The sequence below is a fragment of the Pelmatolapia mariae genome, linkage group LG9, assembly GCF_036321145.2.
Source record: "Pelmatolapia mariae isolate MD_Pm_ZW linkage group LG9, Pm_UMD_F_2, whole genome shotgun sequence".
NCBI classification, from domain to species: domain Eukaryota; kingdom Metazoa; phylum Chordata; class Actinopteri; order Cichliformes; family Cichlidae; genus Pelmatolapia; species Pelmatolapia mariae.
In genome coordinates, this window is record NC_086235.1 from 24,828,748 (window position 1) to 24,844,382 (window position 15,635).

Below are 15,635 nucleotides of genomic sequence, written 5' to 3' on the forward strand. Positions count from 1 at the left end.
TACACGGAATTGAAAATGCCGAGTTTTTGTTAGGTTTACTCTGTCTAACTTCTCCCTTTATGACTGCGTAGCGACTGATCATGTTTACGGGGCAGATGATTTTGAAGTATGTTAATGGCAAAATCTGACAAAAAGCAAGAATGCTGGTCATGTGTCTGTGCAGTGCACACATGCAGAGATTCAAATTTTATAATAAGGTACCCAGAGTCAGATCTCCATCCTTTCTCTAATATAAAATTCATATTTAGAAGACTACAAAAGGACAAGTCCTCACAAATTTTCAATGGATGTACTTGAGGAAAGATTCAATTCAGTTCAGTTTTATTTATATATTGCCAAATCATAACAACAGTTGCTTCAAGGCGCTTAATATTTTAAGGTAAAGACCCTACATTAATACAAAGAAAACCCCAACAATCATATGACCCCCTATGAGCAAGCGCTTTGGTGACAGAGGGAAGGAAAAACTCTCTTTTAACAGGAAGAAACCTCTAGCAGAACTAGACTCAGGGAGGGGCAGCCATCTGCTTCAACTGGTTGGGTGTGAGGGGAGGAAGAGAGGACAAAGACATGCAGTGTCTCTATGCTGAGCCATAATAAATATGATTAATCAGACTACTTATGATGTCATAGTTAACAGTTAGATGTTTAGCTGTATATTGCTCACCACAATAGCGTAGCATGTTGTCTTCCTAACAATTGCTAAATGAAGTAGCCGAGGCTGGAAAGCATTACATTTGTTTTGGTGCAGTAACCCAGAACGTTAGAGAAATAAAAGTTTTAAAGGATCAACATAGTTGTTAGAATTCATGCAGATTTCCCAGTAACCCATCCAATCGTCCAGACATTAGAAGCAGCTGTGGCTCAGGTGATACACTGGATCATCTACCAGTCAAAAACAAAAAAACAGTTCTGGACCTCTGCAGTCCACATGCCAAAGTATCCTTTAATAATGAACCCCATGAATGTTTGTGTGATTACTGATTGGAAAGGTGCCATTTCACCTGAAAGTGGTGGGTCGTTTCACTAACAGAGCAGCATTGCCATTGAGCTAAAAATCCGTCTGAATCAGTCTGAAGCTTTGGATAAAACGGGTCATAAGACAATGCTTACAGTAGTCCACTCTGTGTTCTTGAGCTTTCTCAATGAATGAATTTGTTGGTTTGATCCTATATTAGGTCCTTTGTTTATCCAGGTAAAAATCTCCTTGAGATTAAAAATCTCATTTTCAAGAGAGACCTGTCATCATATCATTTTGTGATAGCTGTGCAGCTCCACATCATGCTATTGTTAAGGTGAAATGAGCTCCTGTTTATTGTTTTATTGCTACTGGTTATATTAATTCAAACTTCATGTGGCCATTTTTATGTAGATTTGTTTTAATGAGATTTGCTTGAAAAATCCTTTTGTCCATCAAAACAAAACAAAATCTCAGCAAAGACATTTTAGCAGTGACATTTTTGGCTCTTCTTGATTTTGGTTTGTTTTGCCCTGTGATTGTTTCTTTTTTTGGAAAGCAGCAGTGATTTGCAGTCAGTTTCCAACCTGTGCAGAGCTTCTGTGTGGAGTTTCCAAAAGAGAGAAAACAGCTAGCCCTGTAAGGTCACAGGCAAATGATAGTATTTCCAGGCTGTAGATTCCTCATGAGGCCTGGCACGCCTTTAGTCATCCGCCTGGATCCAGCAGAGAGCAGCAGAACATAAAAACACTTTGGATAGAGAGGGCGTTGTCATGGCAATCCACAACCACCACAGCCTCTCAGCCTCCTCTATCCTTTTATGCGATTTTCCTATTTCCATTGTCTTTGCTCTCTTTCTTTTGTTCACCTCTGACCTTCTCTTATGTCCTCCTCGCCCCCTTTTCAGCCACCCAGATGAAAAGTCAAGGTGCTTTCTGATTTCCACACTTTAATCTTTTTTTGCTTTTCACTGGAAGTCCTCCAATCATGTGGGAAAGCCCTTTCCCAACTGTTTTCTTTTCCAGCACAGGTGCGTGCGGCATGGGTTTAAGCATAAGCTGTCTGCAAATGACATTGGTTCCCCTCTGTTGGTAACATCCTGTGTCCCGGATATAATACGGCCATGAGTCTCGGTCTTCCTAATGGAAACACTTCTGGCTTTGGATTGCATCAGGTTCAGTAGTGGGAAGACAATGCTTTAAGCATTTTTACAGAAAGAGTGAGTGTCCAGAGAGGTAATTCCCATATGTTTATATGACAGAATTAGATTTGGTCAGAAATAGACTCTGAAATGTTCCAGAAAGTCTTCTTAAAGGGTTTCTCAGTGTTTCCCTTGGCACTGGTGAAAAGCAGACCCCAGTTTGGAACAGAAAGACAGTATACACTCGCCGACCACATCACTGGATTCAACTGCTCGTTAACACAAATGTCCAGTTGGCCAATCACATGGCAGTACCCCACTGCATTGAGGCATGTAAACATGGTCAAGACTACCTGTGAAGTTCACACTGAGCATTAGGAGGAAGAAAAGTGATTTAAGTGACTTTGAATGTGGCATGGTTGTTGGTGCCAGACGGGTGCTCTGAGTGTTTCAGAAACTGCTGATCTACTGGGATTTTCCTGCACAGTCACCTCTAGAGTTTACAGAGAATGGCCTGAAAAAAAGAGAAAATATCCAGTGACCAGCAGTCCTCTGGATGACAATGCCTTGTTGATGTCAGAGGAGGATGGCGAGACAGCTTCATACCAATAGGTAGGAAAAAGAAACTCCAACAACAAGGTATGCAGAAGAGCGTCTCTGAATGCACGACACATTAAACATTAAAGTAGATGGGCTCCAGCAGCAGAAGACTACACTTGGTGCCCTTCCTGTCAGCTAAGAACAGGTATGGAAAATGTTGTCTGGTCTGATAAATCTCCATTTCTGCTGTAACATTTGGACGGTAGAGTCAAAATTTAGTACAAACCACATGAAGGCATGGATCCATCATGCCTTGTATCAGCAGTTCAGGCTGCAAGTGGTGTAACAGTGTGAGGGATTTTTTCTTGGCCCACTTTGGGCCTCTTGGTACCAACTGAGCTTCATTTAAACACCACAGCCTGCCTGAGTATTGTTGCTGACCATGTCCATCCCTTGATGACCACAGTGTACCCATTTACTAAAAGACCAAGCTCAAATCATCTCAAACTGGTTTCTTGAACATCACAGTGAGCTCACTGTACTCAAATGGCCTCACGAGTCATTCAATCTCAATCCAGCAGATTACTTTTGGGATGTTTTCAACACTATTTTGAATCTGTGCAAAGAATTAAGGCAGTTCTGAAGGTAAAAGGTGGTTAGAAATCAGGACCAGTAGTGTGTTTGCCGTTTATAGGATATATTGATCATCATTTCACCATGCTGACTTTAATGTACAAGCAAGCCCAAGACAAAGACTGCGATTATGACAGGAAAAGAATCTGGTGTCCTCTCTAAGGCCTGTGCTTGACCAGCCTGTACTTAAAAACTGATTTTCCTTTGGTGTAGAAAAGTCTCAAGTCCCCTGCCTTGAGTTCTTTCTCACTCGTTAAACTTTGGGGCTGGGACAAAACGTAACTGTGGCATAAACAATTTTAAGTTCACACATGCAGCTTCTTTCTGTCACTTTTCACCCCGTTCACCACCTGCTGACTCTTTCACTCTCAGCCACCAACTTCAGGCAAATTAAGAGAATAAACAGAGTGTCCTTGGGTCCCCAGAGTCTATTCATCTTTCTTTTTCCCATTACACCACGCTATGGCTGGTCTGGCAAGGTGCCTAGCCATCAACAATGGGTAACCAGCAGACACCCGCAAGTATGTGGCCTCCACTACAGCGGGATAAATGTAAAATATGTCGGCGCTAATTTGGTCATATTTACCACGGCTATATGACATGTTGAGATTAAATAGTGATGTGTGGTTGCTGGCTTGCCCTGGTAACAATAGAAACCCCTTTGGGAGAGTCCAACCTGCACATAGAGGTTATTTATCATGTGTACAAGTCAAGGAAAATAACCTCATATATCATTTTTTACTTTAAATTAATCACAGAGGCCTTTGCATTTCACTGAGTGAGCAACAGCTGCGATGTAAGCAACAGCAAGCGAGAGCTGTGGGTCAAGGCCATATTTTGATAAAACAGCTCAAATAAACTTTAGTGGGTGGGAATTCTCATTCTGCCAACACCTTGGTGTTAGTACAGCAGACTAACTCACAGAAGGAATATGATTGGAGCAATCATAAGAGACTAACAGGAAACCTCTGATGTGACATGAAAGAGTTTAGGATGGCAGCTCACTGTGTGCGCCCAATCAGTAGCGCACGAGGCTGCAGAGCGTCGTTCTTTTAAGAAAGAGTTTGACATTTAGTGTAATTTGCCTATTTGCTCTTATGCCAGAAGTTCAGAGAGAAGATTGATACTCATGTCTATGGAAAGACATCCCTTGCCATGAGAAGTAAATGCAAGGGATACTTTTACTGTGAAAGGATAGATTTAAACCCAACCCACAATATTTTGCTAACCCAGCAGTTTTTGCTACCTAAGCCTAACTACACAGCGAGTTAAAGCACGTAAAGCCCCCAGAAGAGGAAACAAACTGCGACCTTGATGCAATTTATGAACCTGGATCTTGCCTATATTGCTGCCAACTGCTGCTTTATAAAAAAGGTGCAATCAAAAAGTTTTTCCTATAAAGAGATAACAATGTGCATTTCCTACCCCCTTCAAGGTTGTGTCCTTGGGAGGTAAAACACTGCTCCCAGTACTCCTGCTGCATTTCAATCACTGCCAATATATACAGGGTGTGATAGAAGGCAACAGGAAAAATCAAAACTGTTTTTATTCTAGGGAAACATTTGTTGTATAGATATAGATTAGTTCTGCTGCTGTTGTGCATTTTCAAGTGGGAGTCTACAGAGACTTGCTTTTGGAACCAGCCCAAGTGGCCAACAGAGGAACTGCAGTTATCTTTGTTTTTGAGCCCCGGAGCTTTCAGGTCATGTAAGTGCAAACCTGCAGTGGTCTCCTCTCAAAAAGGATGCAGCTGTCGGCAGGCTGCTGACTCTTTGAATTTATCTGTTTTCTCTTTCTAAGGTAAGATATCTCCCGCACGTCTTCAAAGAGATAGCCTAGTATATTTTTTACGGTCAGGGGTGAAAGATCACCTCATGTCTGTCTTGAGGTCAGCGTACAAATCCTCCTGGGCAACGAGGTCGGCTACAAGTATGTGGGTTCTCCTTTCAGTGGATGTACTCCCTGTGGACAGAATAATCCTGTGTGTGTGTGTGTCGGTGTGTTATGGGTGTTTAAAAGCTGGAAGTTCAATCATTGTCTTGGGAAATTACAGGAAAATCTCCTGCCACTGGCTGATTTTAAAGTACTATCACACACACTCATACAGAGCACTTCATAAACACCTCAGCCTGAACTTATATCTAAGTTCAGCTGTGCATGACCGGATCATTTTCACCCATAGTAGACTATCTGAAAGATCTCTGTCACGCAGGCGACACCTCTGTCTGTTTCCATGCTGTAACCTCTTTGTTCCTTTTTCCATTTTTACTGTTGTCCAGATGAAAAGTTGGGGGTGGGGGGGGTGGGGGGGGGGGGTGATTAAAGAGAAATACTGTTAATATGAAGGTTGTCTCCATTTGGTTTCATGAAATCATGACTATAATAAAAGATGGGAGGACTTTCCAAAGAGCTGTCAGTTCACAGAGCCAGCAGGTACTTTCTACTCTGGGAACAGACACACGCAAGCAGCCTCCACCGTGGGAATATATGCATGATTTATATCCACTGTGGCCATTACGCAAGGCTGTAGCCCCCACGGGACGAGCTATTTAACCAGTGTAAAAAATTGGATTAATTATGTTTGCTTAAAATGTTCTCACTTTAAAACATCATTTCCAGTGATGAGGAGGAGGCAACTCTGACTCATATCTGACCATCAGTGCAGAACACCAACAGTCTGTATGCCATCTGAACCAGCAGCGATTTGATACCGGAGATGCATTTTTTTTAACAGCAAAAGCAAAAATATTAACTTTTAATGTGGTCTGTTTTCACAATACTTCATTTTTTCATGGATATCTTCTAGATTTACACCCCTGGGCATTAAGAGAGCAGCCTGTCTTTTCAAGAAAGAGATCCTCAGGTGTGAAGGAAACTTCTGCTGCCGGCCAAGGTGGAGCAGTCAACCCGAACTTACTGGACCATTTGTAATAGACCAATTTGACTTTTCCTTACACTAGCAGAGGCGGAACAAACTCTCCTAATTTGATTTTTCTACATGACTTCAACTTTCCTCTAACATTTAAAAATTTAACTTCACATTCATCATCTTAAATTTGCTGTCGAAGTGTTAGTGAAGTCCATAAAGTGCTGCATATGTTGGTCCAAAATGTAAAAAAAAATATGGGGATTTAATGAAGCTACACTCTCTGGACACTCTTATTAGGTACACCCTGCTAGTACTGGAGCCTCTTTTGCCTTAGCTGTTCATGGTACAGATTCATCCAAGCGCTGAAAACATTCCTCAGATGCTTTGATCCGTGGATCCAAACCAAAAGTAGCCCCCAACCATTGTTACACAGTAAGAGGATTCATGTTGTTTACACCAAATTCTGACCCAATCATCCAAATGTTACAGCAGAAATCGAGAGTGATCAGACCAGGCAGCATTTTCCAGTCTTCTATTGTCCAGCTTTGGTGAGCCTGTGTGAACTGTTATCTTTTTCCTGTTCTTAGCTGACAGGAGTGACACCCAGTGTGGTCTTCTGCTGCTGTAGCTCATCTGCTTCAAGGTTCAACATGTCATTTCTGTGAAATGCTCTTCTGCATTCTTTGGTTGAGCAGTTATTTGAGTTACTGTTGCCTTCCTGTCAGCTCAAAGCTGATATCTCTGACATCAAGGCATTTTTACCCGGAGAACTGCTGCTCAATATAGATTTCTATGGCAATAGTGAACTCTTGTTATATTTATTGTTATATATTATTATATTTATTATTATATTTGCACACCTTTTATTATAATATACATATCACCCCCCTGGAGTCAGTAATACCTCACAGGCTTTCACACTTCTTTGTAAAGTGGCACTTGTTTGAACCTGTCACATCTGATAGAGTTGCAAAGCGCTTGCGGGCCGCCACAGATCTACACAACACCGTGATTAGACGCCCATATGCAGCTGTGGTAAGCTCCATCTTGGAGCATCCCATCCAGGTCTGGCATTCTTTGAGTCAGAGGCTGCCAGAGGGGCGTGCTCGCAGAAAGTCAGTCCTTTCACACCAGCAGGGACACCGTTCAGCTGCCGAGATTCACCATGGCTTCATCTCTGCACCGCACACCCGTTTTGTTGCGTTTTATTCACTTGTCGTTACTGCTTGTTGGTGTGTTATGCGACCTTGAAGCAGAAGAAGATGAGCATGCCAAGCACACGTACACGGTGGATATGTTCAACGAGGCGGTGCCCACTGCACCCCACTTTGTCATGTTTTACGCTCCATGGTAAGTAAACGCTCGCTAAGTTTTTCTTTTTTTACACACGGAGTTCAGCAAATTCCCCAAAAGTACCGTGTCTATGTGTTTAATATTCTAATTACTACTGAAAACACAAAAGCGTTTCTGATACTGGATTGGAGCAAACCGGCAAATTAGCAAGCAAGCTAGTTAGCACGCAGGCTAGTTAGCACTAGCTCATTCCTTTCGCTCATTGAGTGACGTTAGCTTAGCTGCTAACTAGCAAAGCCAAAATAGCCAAGTGCAGCTGAGCGAAATGAAACGCCTTTTCTTCTTTTACGCGGTCCTCGCTGTCGTTTATGCTAACGCTTCGCTAGCTGCCAACATTCAGTGTGAAGGTTTGCAGTTGAAGGCTGTACTCAAACAGTTAAGCAGCTTTTATTCACAGAGCAGGAGTTAGAAAGTCAGTTCAAAGTTCTTCTTACAGGGCTGCGCTTACGTGGCACGCACTGATTGACTGATGTTATAACAGTTGTTGCAAAACTGAGGTTCACGGTCCCCCTAGAGGTCCTTTGCGGGTAATAAGAATTCATAATGCCATTATTGTTATGCAGTTTAATTTGGTCACCATGCACTGCATAATGTAAACGGGGAGCTGACGCTAAAGGCAGAGATAATGAGATTATGTGAGGGTTTTGGGGTTTGTTTGTTTTTTACAAGTGATTGTTTAACTTTTTCATTAATGGAGAGAGGGTATGTAAAAGTGAAGATTATGCTAATATGTTATGGAAATTGGTCTATATGTTGGTTTTATTGTCAAATAACAGGAAGCAGAAAATATTGAAGCAGTGTGCCTGTGTCTGCATCCAGAATACAGTGTTCACATACACTGTTATGAAAACATAAACTCTCAGGCTTTCATCATCATCACCTTTATTTATAAAGCACTTTAAAACAACCACAGCTGACACAAAGTGCTGTACATTGGAACTGTAAAATAAAATTACATGAGATATAAATAAAAACCAAATAAAAGAAGAGTGAAGTCATTAATTAAATAACTACTTCGATTAAAAGAGAAACTAAGTCTCACTGAGGTTAAAAGCCAAGGAATAAAAGTGGGTTTTAAGACGCGATTTAAAAGTTGCTGTTTTCCATAATGCATTAAATCCCCCATGTTTGCCTCTCTTATGTCAAGGTGCGGCCATTGCCAGAGGCTACAGCCGACGTGGAACGAGCTGGCAGAGAAATACAACAGCATGGACGACCCCCCGGTGTATGTGGTAAAAGTAGACTGTGTCCAGGACACCAAATTTTGCTCCAATGACCACGGCGTTAGAGGCTACCCTACGTAAGTACTAGACTCACACCAGCTGCTGTCTCATATCTTGGCCTCATCAGCTTCACTTATTGATGTCCGATCGCTCCGTATTTCATTTTTGTCAGTTTTCCAGAAACACAACAGAGCATAACGCAGCAGCTGAAGCATTTAGGCTTAAACTCCTCTTAGGTCATGGAAGTAAACAGTGTTTTTCATCACTGATTGACAGAGGAGTGACACATTGACATGCATTTGGTTGAATATTCTGCCATTATCTTAATGGCTGAAACTTGGATGTTGCACCATGCATACCTTAACTGCAAATGCAGCAGTTTACTCCATAATCATTGACAGAATACCTGTTTTTATGGTAAAATTATAGCTAAGATTGACTTTAACCCTCTCGTCCAGCTGTAGATTTTAAATTATAAATCTGCCATGCCACGTCTCATGGAGTTGAATATATTGTCTTATGTGCAGGCTTAAGTTGTTTAAGCCCGACCAGGAAGCAGTGAAGTACCAGGGCCCCAGAGATCTGCAGTCCCTGGAGACCTGGATGCTGAAGACGCTCCAAGAGGAGCCTTCGGTTAGTGGTTTGGTGTTCATTCAGTCATAACCTCACGTCCTCAAAGCAGTGCAAGACTGATGCTCATGCTTTTTGTTGCTGAATGTTTTGCAGGAACCAGAGAGTGAACTGGAGCCTCCTAAGGCCCCAGAGCCCAAACAGGGAATGTATGAGCTCACCGCCCTCAACTTCAAGACCCACATAGCCAAAGGTAAAGATGCATTAAAAGAGATGCTGTGTAGAGCTTCAGTTAGGCATCGTAATTAGCCAAGTGACTTTGCGTATTTACGCAGCTGCATCCTGCTGTAACAGATAAGCCGTTTCTGTGTTGCCGTCATTTTTGAATCTGCTTTCAGTTTTCAGCCACACCGAGTTTCTGGATCTCACATTGGAGAATGGAAACACCTCATTAACTAGATTTACATAACTGACATTTCACCACCCGAGTACCCGAGTGTCAGTCAAAGCCGGCCGACTGTAAAAACCCTCGTCTCCCGTCGCCTCACGTTTCTGGACTTTAAGGCAACAACTGCAAAAATAAACGCCGCTCACGATAATTGTCTCGCTGAAATTACGGCTCTTGAGCTCCACTGAAGTTGAATGTTTTGGTTTTAAAGGAAAAAAAATAAATGATTTCTTGTTTGGAGATTGAAATCGGCAGGATATGACATAGGTATTTTTAAAACGGTGTTTATAGGTCCCCACCTTCACATCTTGGCAACAGGGCTACAATAAACGTTGCTTAATTGGTTCATGTGAGCTGTAAGAGGTGTATATCCATTTACAGCAGGTTGTGTTGAGTTTTGCAGTGAAATCAGCTTTCTTACGTTCATTTTCTGGACCAATAAACTTCAGCCTCGCTTTGTGTAAATGTATAAATTCCCTAAAAGCTGGTGTGCAAATGCTGCAAGGCTTTTCATGTTCTACCTTTCTTTCTTCTTTCTTTTCTTCCTGCCTCAGGCGCCCACTTTATCAAGTTCTTTGCACCTTGGTGTGGTCACTGCAAAGCCATGGCCCCAACATGGGAACAGCTGGCCACCACCTTTGAGCACTCTGACGATGTGAAGATAGGAAAGGTGGGTTCAGATGTTAAAACAACAGAACAGATGGACACTGTCAGTCCCAGGTCCCCTTGTGGCAAACATTATTTACTCTTAAATGATTCCTGTCAGGATCCTGTGTGACAGAACAGGATGTTGATCATATGAGGAGCTAACTATTTGCATACTGTGTTATAAAAACAGCTCACAGAGCCAGTGTTTGCAGTGTTGCGACATTCCTGTTTAATAACAGAAGTTTGTGTATTTGTGAACTAGGTGGACTGTACTCAGCACTACGAGGTGTGTTCTGAGAATGGTGTGAGGGGATATCCCACACTGCTCTTCTTCTACAATGGAGAAAAGGTATGCAAAACGTTTGGGACTAGCTCTGTGTGTATGCATGTGCACAGCCTGTAGATCCCAGCGCTACACACAGGTGTTTGCTTAGGTGTTAGGTCAATAAACAGTAACTGTCAGGAAAATCAAAATATAAAAGGTTCAAATGGATGGTGCCTTAGAGACTGGCTGAGGAGTTCAGTCATTGAAGAGGGGCTCAGAGTAGAGCTGCTGATCCTCATCAAAAGGACCCAGTTGAGGTAGTTTGGGTATCTGACCAGGATGCCTCATGGGCATCAGAATATTTTGTTAATTCCCGATGAAATGATGTAGTCACACTTGCTCCAAGACAGTAAGAACAGTAACTAACTAGACTAAATTCAGTAACACAAAATATAACAAAATAGCTCTAATATATAAATATCTCAGTATATTGCACAAAATTGAATATAGATAAAGTTGAAATTGAGGTGCCCTTCTTGTGCATTACATGGAGGGATTGTACAGGGCGATATCCACAGGCAGGAATGATTTCCAGTGTAGTTCAGTGGTGCATTTGGGTAATCTCAGTCTGTCACTGAACGTGCTCCTGTGACTGGCCAGCACGTCTTGGAATGGGTGGGAGGTATTGTCCAGCATTGTCCTTATCTTGGACAACATCCGCCTCTCCGACATCACCTTCCAGCTACATCCCCACAATGTTACTGGTCTTATTGTTGGTGCCCTCAACCTGCTGCCCCAGCATGCAACAGCATAGGGTGGCTTCATGAAGTGTGTCATGAAATGATGGTTTCCACACTTCATCTTTTATCCCCACGTTGTTGTCGTCTGCTCTGTTGCACTATGTTCTAGACTTATTTCAATAACTTGATCAGTAATCAGCAACCACTCAAGAGCACAGTGAGGTTTAAAAAGTCCGTGCAGCCATAAGGTTGCCGTTCGCTGCTCAGTTGAACTGTCAAATGTACAAAAATGTACGATTATGGGATTTATATAAGATAGTTGTACACGCCAGACAGATGTTGGGAGTCGGTGTCATAGTTTCATTCATTCCACTCGTTTAGGAGACGTGGAACATGCAAACATACATACGCTAAAATCATTTCAGTGTGATGATGATGATTCATGCTCAGCTGCTTAAGTAGTTACAGAGACAAATCTGAAGGCAAGTAAAAACCCACCAATGTTATCAATGCGAAAACGGTTAATGTTTTTCATTTGTGCCATTAAAATTCTAAGTAAGAGTATAATCAGTCCATCAAAATGGTCTCGGAAACTCACAGTATATATGCCTTTGATAGCTGGCTTAAAAGACCTTCCTGCTTTTCTTAATAACAGTGTTCTGTTGAGGGGAACTCGTTCGGTTCAGAGGTCCTAGGAAGAAAAATAACACATTTGATGCGTACATCCAAGAAATATTCAAAATATTGTTACCCTGGTTACAGTAACTCTTGTTTCTCGTCCTCTTTTCGTAGACAGAACAGTACAAAGGAAAGAGAGACCTGGACTCCTTCAAAGACTTTTTGGACAACCAGCTGAAGGCTGCACTCACCGAGGAGGAAAAGCAGGAGGAGCAGAAGGAGGAACCAAAGGCAAATGAGATCCCTGCTGAAGAGCCAGCTGAAGAGGAAGCAAAGGTGGGTGTTCACAACAGAGAGGTGTTGTGCTCTGATAATATTTTGGTGTCCTCTTTTGTATTTCCTGTTTTGTATTTTTAAGTGGGGGCGTTTGTGTGCCCCGTTGAGCTGGTGCTCAGAGACCTTACATACACAGCAGCTGCACATTGCAGTGATCGTTGATGCATTCAGTGGGGTCCTGGCACTGTAGCTGTAAAGTTATTGTGATTCTTAGAGGACTTGAATTGTGTATTTTTACATTACACACACACAGTGCACTTCTTCTGGATGCCATTACTGAGAATCTGCAGCACATGAGCAGCAGTTATTTCCTGTTGCAGTGAAACTATTAAACACACGTACACGCAGTAGTTACACTGTAGGTCTTTAAACCTGGCACCCATTCAGATTCTAGTTAGGTGAGAGACTTGCAGCTAAATTATGCCAGAATTTTGCATATCATTTTATTAATGAGATGATGTGGGCATTACTGGGGAACATAACCTGTGCACACAGTTCATTAGCTGTCACTCCAGTAACAGTATAATAAATATAATAATGCAATAATGTCCTCATGGTGAGGAAAAACACAGATCCATATAATTCCAACTTGTATTCCTGTCCTCTTTCTGTCTGTAGTCCAGTGTTTTGGTCCTGAATGAGGACAACTTTGAGGAGACTGTAGCCAAAGGATTCACCTTCGTCAAATTCTACGCTCCATGGTGAGATTACACCTTTCTTTATTGTGTGTTGTTAATGTCAAATGTATCATGACGCCTCAGAAATTAGTTCAAGTATTAAATAATGCTGAGCCTTTGTCTGCAAGAGAGGGTTTAAAAGTACTAAGGGTAAGATGAGTTGGAGTGTATCATTTTTAAACAAATATACGTTAAGTACCTGCAGATGCTTGAAGTAATTATTGTTCTAGTGACTAAAGTGCTTAAACTCCTGATTTAAAATGTTGGCAGCCAGTGTTTGAAACACAGTTTGTCAGTCAGTGAGAGTGATGTCACTCTTGTGTTATCCTGCTGTCTAGGTGTGGTCACTGTAAGAATCTCGCTCCAACATGGGAAGATCTTTCCAAGAAGGAATTTCCTGGTTTCACTGATGTCAAGATTGCTAAAGTGGACTGCACTGTTGAGCGCACACTCTGCAACAAGTACTCTGTAAGTGAAATTCTGTCCACGCACTGAATGCTTTGCGCTCGGAGACTGTTTCTGGCGCACGTACCCTTCTGTGATCTTTATATTTCTGCAGGATTAAGCGTGTTACAGTGTATGCAATAAAACTAAAGTGGTGGATTATATCAAAGACATAAAATTATACAACTGCCACATATTTAATTAGATACTATGAAATAAAACCCTAAAGCAGATTTAACACTCTTGGTGGTTCATGCGCACATATTTTCAGCTTTGAGTGAAGCCATGGTTATCCAATGATGACAGTATGGTGATATTCTTTTTTTTTTTTTTTTTTTTAATGTTATCCAGGTGCGCGGTTACCCCACCTTGATCATCTTCAGAGCAGGGGAGCAGGGTGATGAGCATCACGGTGGGCGGGATTTGGAGAGCCTGCACAACTTTGTGATGAAGCAGGCGAGAGACGAGCTGTAGATACGGGCTAGTCGGCGCTCGCTCTCTCTCCACAACTCTACTCGTTCACACTGCATATCTGGCCAATAGGACACCACTCTCTCTCCTACAAAAGCCAGACCCCTCTCTGTCTCTCCCCCTACTCAGTCAGTCATCCAATGACAGGCTGGCGCAGTCAGCTTTTTTTGGTATTCAAGTGTAGAATCATTCGGTAAGAGTGTTTGGAAGGTGATCGTACTTCTCATTGCTCTGCTCAACCTTAAACCACGTGGAGACTGGTTGGGCCTGAAGATGAAGTAATATGTGCGACAACCACTTTGCAAGCTCTGCTCAGAACCAGAACTCTTCACAAGAATACAAGAAATGTTAAAACAGTGGCACTAAAGTTTCTACCTGGTTTTTGTTGTTGTTTTTTCCTTTTAAATCAACTGTTTCTGACGTCTCTGCCATTTGACTTCTTTTTTCCCCGATGCTAATTTGTGTACATGAAATCTTTTTTTTTTTTTTTTTTTTAAATCGTAAGCCATTAGTTTTCTATTACTGTCACTCATGAGGCTGTAAAAGTTTTGACTCTCCAATGTGAAGCAGAGTGTTAAGTTGAGGGTGCTTCATAGTCATGCCAGTGATGGCCTGTCTGACTTAACTCTCAGGGAAGAAACCACACAGACTGGGAGGAGATGTGATGGAGGCGTCTGTGATTTTACTGAATTTGACAACTTTTTTTTCTCTGTTAATCAAGATGACCAGATCCTGACCGATTATTTTATTCTCAGTGATCGACCATCCCTTTCTACTCCTCCTAGCATTCGGAGTGTTAGGTCTGGACCATGCTGCCCCATCGCTCTGTTACTGATCTTTTGTGTTACTGCTTCTGTTTGGACAAACCATCGCTGATGTGAAGTCTCCTTAACATTCTTCCGTGTCGATGTAAAAACATGTGAATGTTTGTATTCTTCAGGCCAGGCTTATCCTTTCTATGTTAGAAGGATTTGGACACAGCAGGGTCGCTCATCGTCAGCACTGAAAGGTCAAACTGCTGCTCAGGGTGAGCTCAACTCCCATCGTATCCACGTTCTCACCGTGATTTCCATTTATTCTTACTGAAGCGACAGCCTAAGGTGAGAACATTGTATCAGGATGATTTAGACCTTTGGGCACCAGAGCCATCGGCCTGAATAAAATAGACGATGAGGTTCTGATTACAGTTAATCATTGAAGTGGGTTGGAACTGGCAGCATTAAAATTCAACACAGAAATAATTTTCGGGGGGATTCGAAGGTCAAACCTTAGTGAAAAAGCATTTGCAGTGTTTCAGTGCACCTTTCTGCAATTAACCGCCATGTTGTAAACTGCACCCACCTGTTAGGCAAATGCTCTTTGACCTGGGTTATGTGGAAAGCATGTGTTGTGTGAATGCAGGGCACCATTTATTGTTAAACCCAGGTACTCAAACAGTCTGAGACACAGCAGTTTTTTCTCAGTAAAAGTTTTTATGGATAGCACATGGTCTAAGCAACTCCAGTGACAAAGTCATGTTTTTTTGTTGTTTTTTTTCCTTTTCATGGGTTATAGTTTGTGCACTACCCACAGATTTTGTACAAAAAAGAGTGAATAATGGCAAAATGTAACATGAGATTTCGTAATAAATTTTTCTCAAAAATAACTTTGCATTTTCATTTTGCTCTTGCATCTCTGTTAATAACGTATGTGATTTTTTTT

General features: G+C 41.9%; 1 protein-coding gene across 1 annotated transcript; it reads left to right on the forward strand.

Annotated features, from left to right (window-relative positions):
• Positions 1-7,266: 7,266 nt before the first annotated feature.
• Positions 7,267-15,579, forward strand: txndc5 (thioredoxin domain containing 5). Its single transcript, XM_063483920.1, has 10 exons — positions 7,267-7,491; positions 8,642-8,794; positions 9,245-9,350; positions 9,444-9,540; positions 10,290-10,405; positions 10,646-10,732; positions 12,181-12,342; positions 12,961-13,043; positions 13,358-13,487; positions 13,815-15,579. Exons 1-10 carry the CDS (start codon positions 7,307-7,309, stop codon positions 13,935-13,937), a joined length of 1,242 nt encoding a protein of 413 aa, XP_063339990.1. The 5' UTR covers positions 7,267-7,306; the 3' UTR covers positions 13,938-15,579.
• The last annotated feature ends 56 nt before the right edge of the window (positions 15,580-15,635 follow it).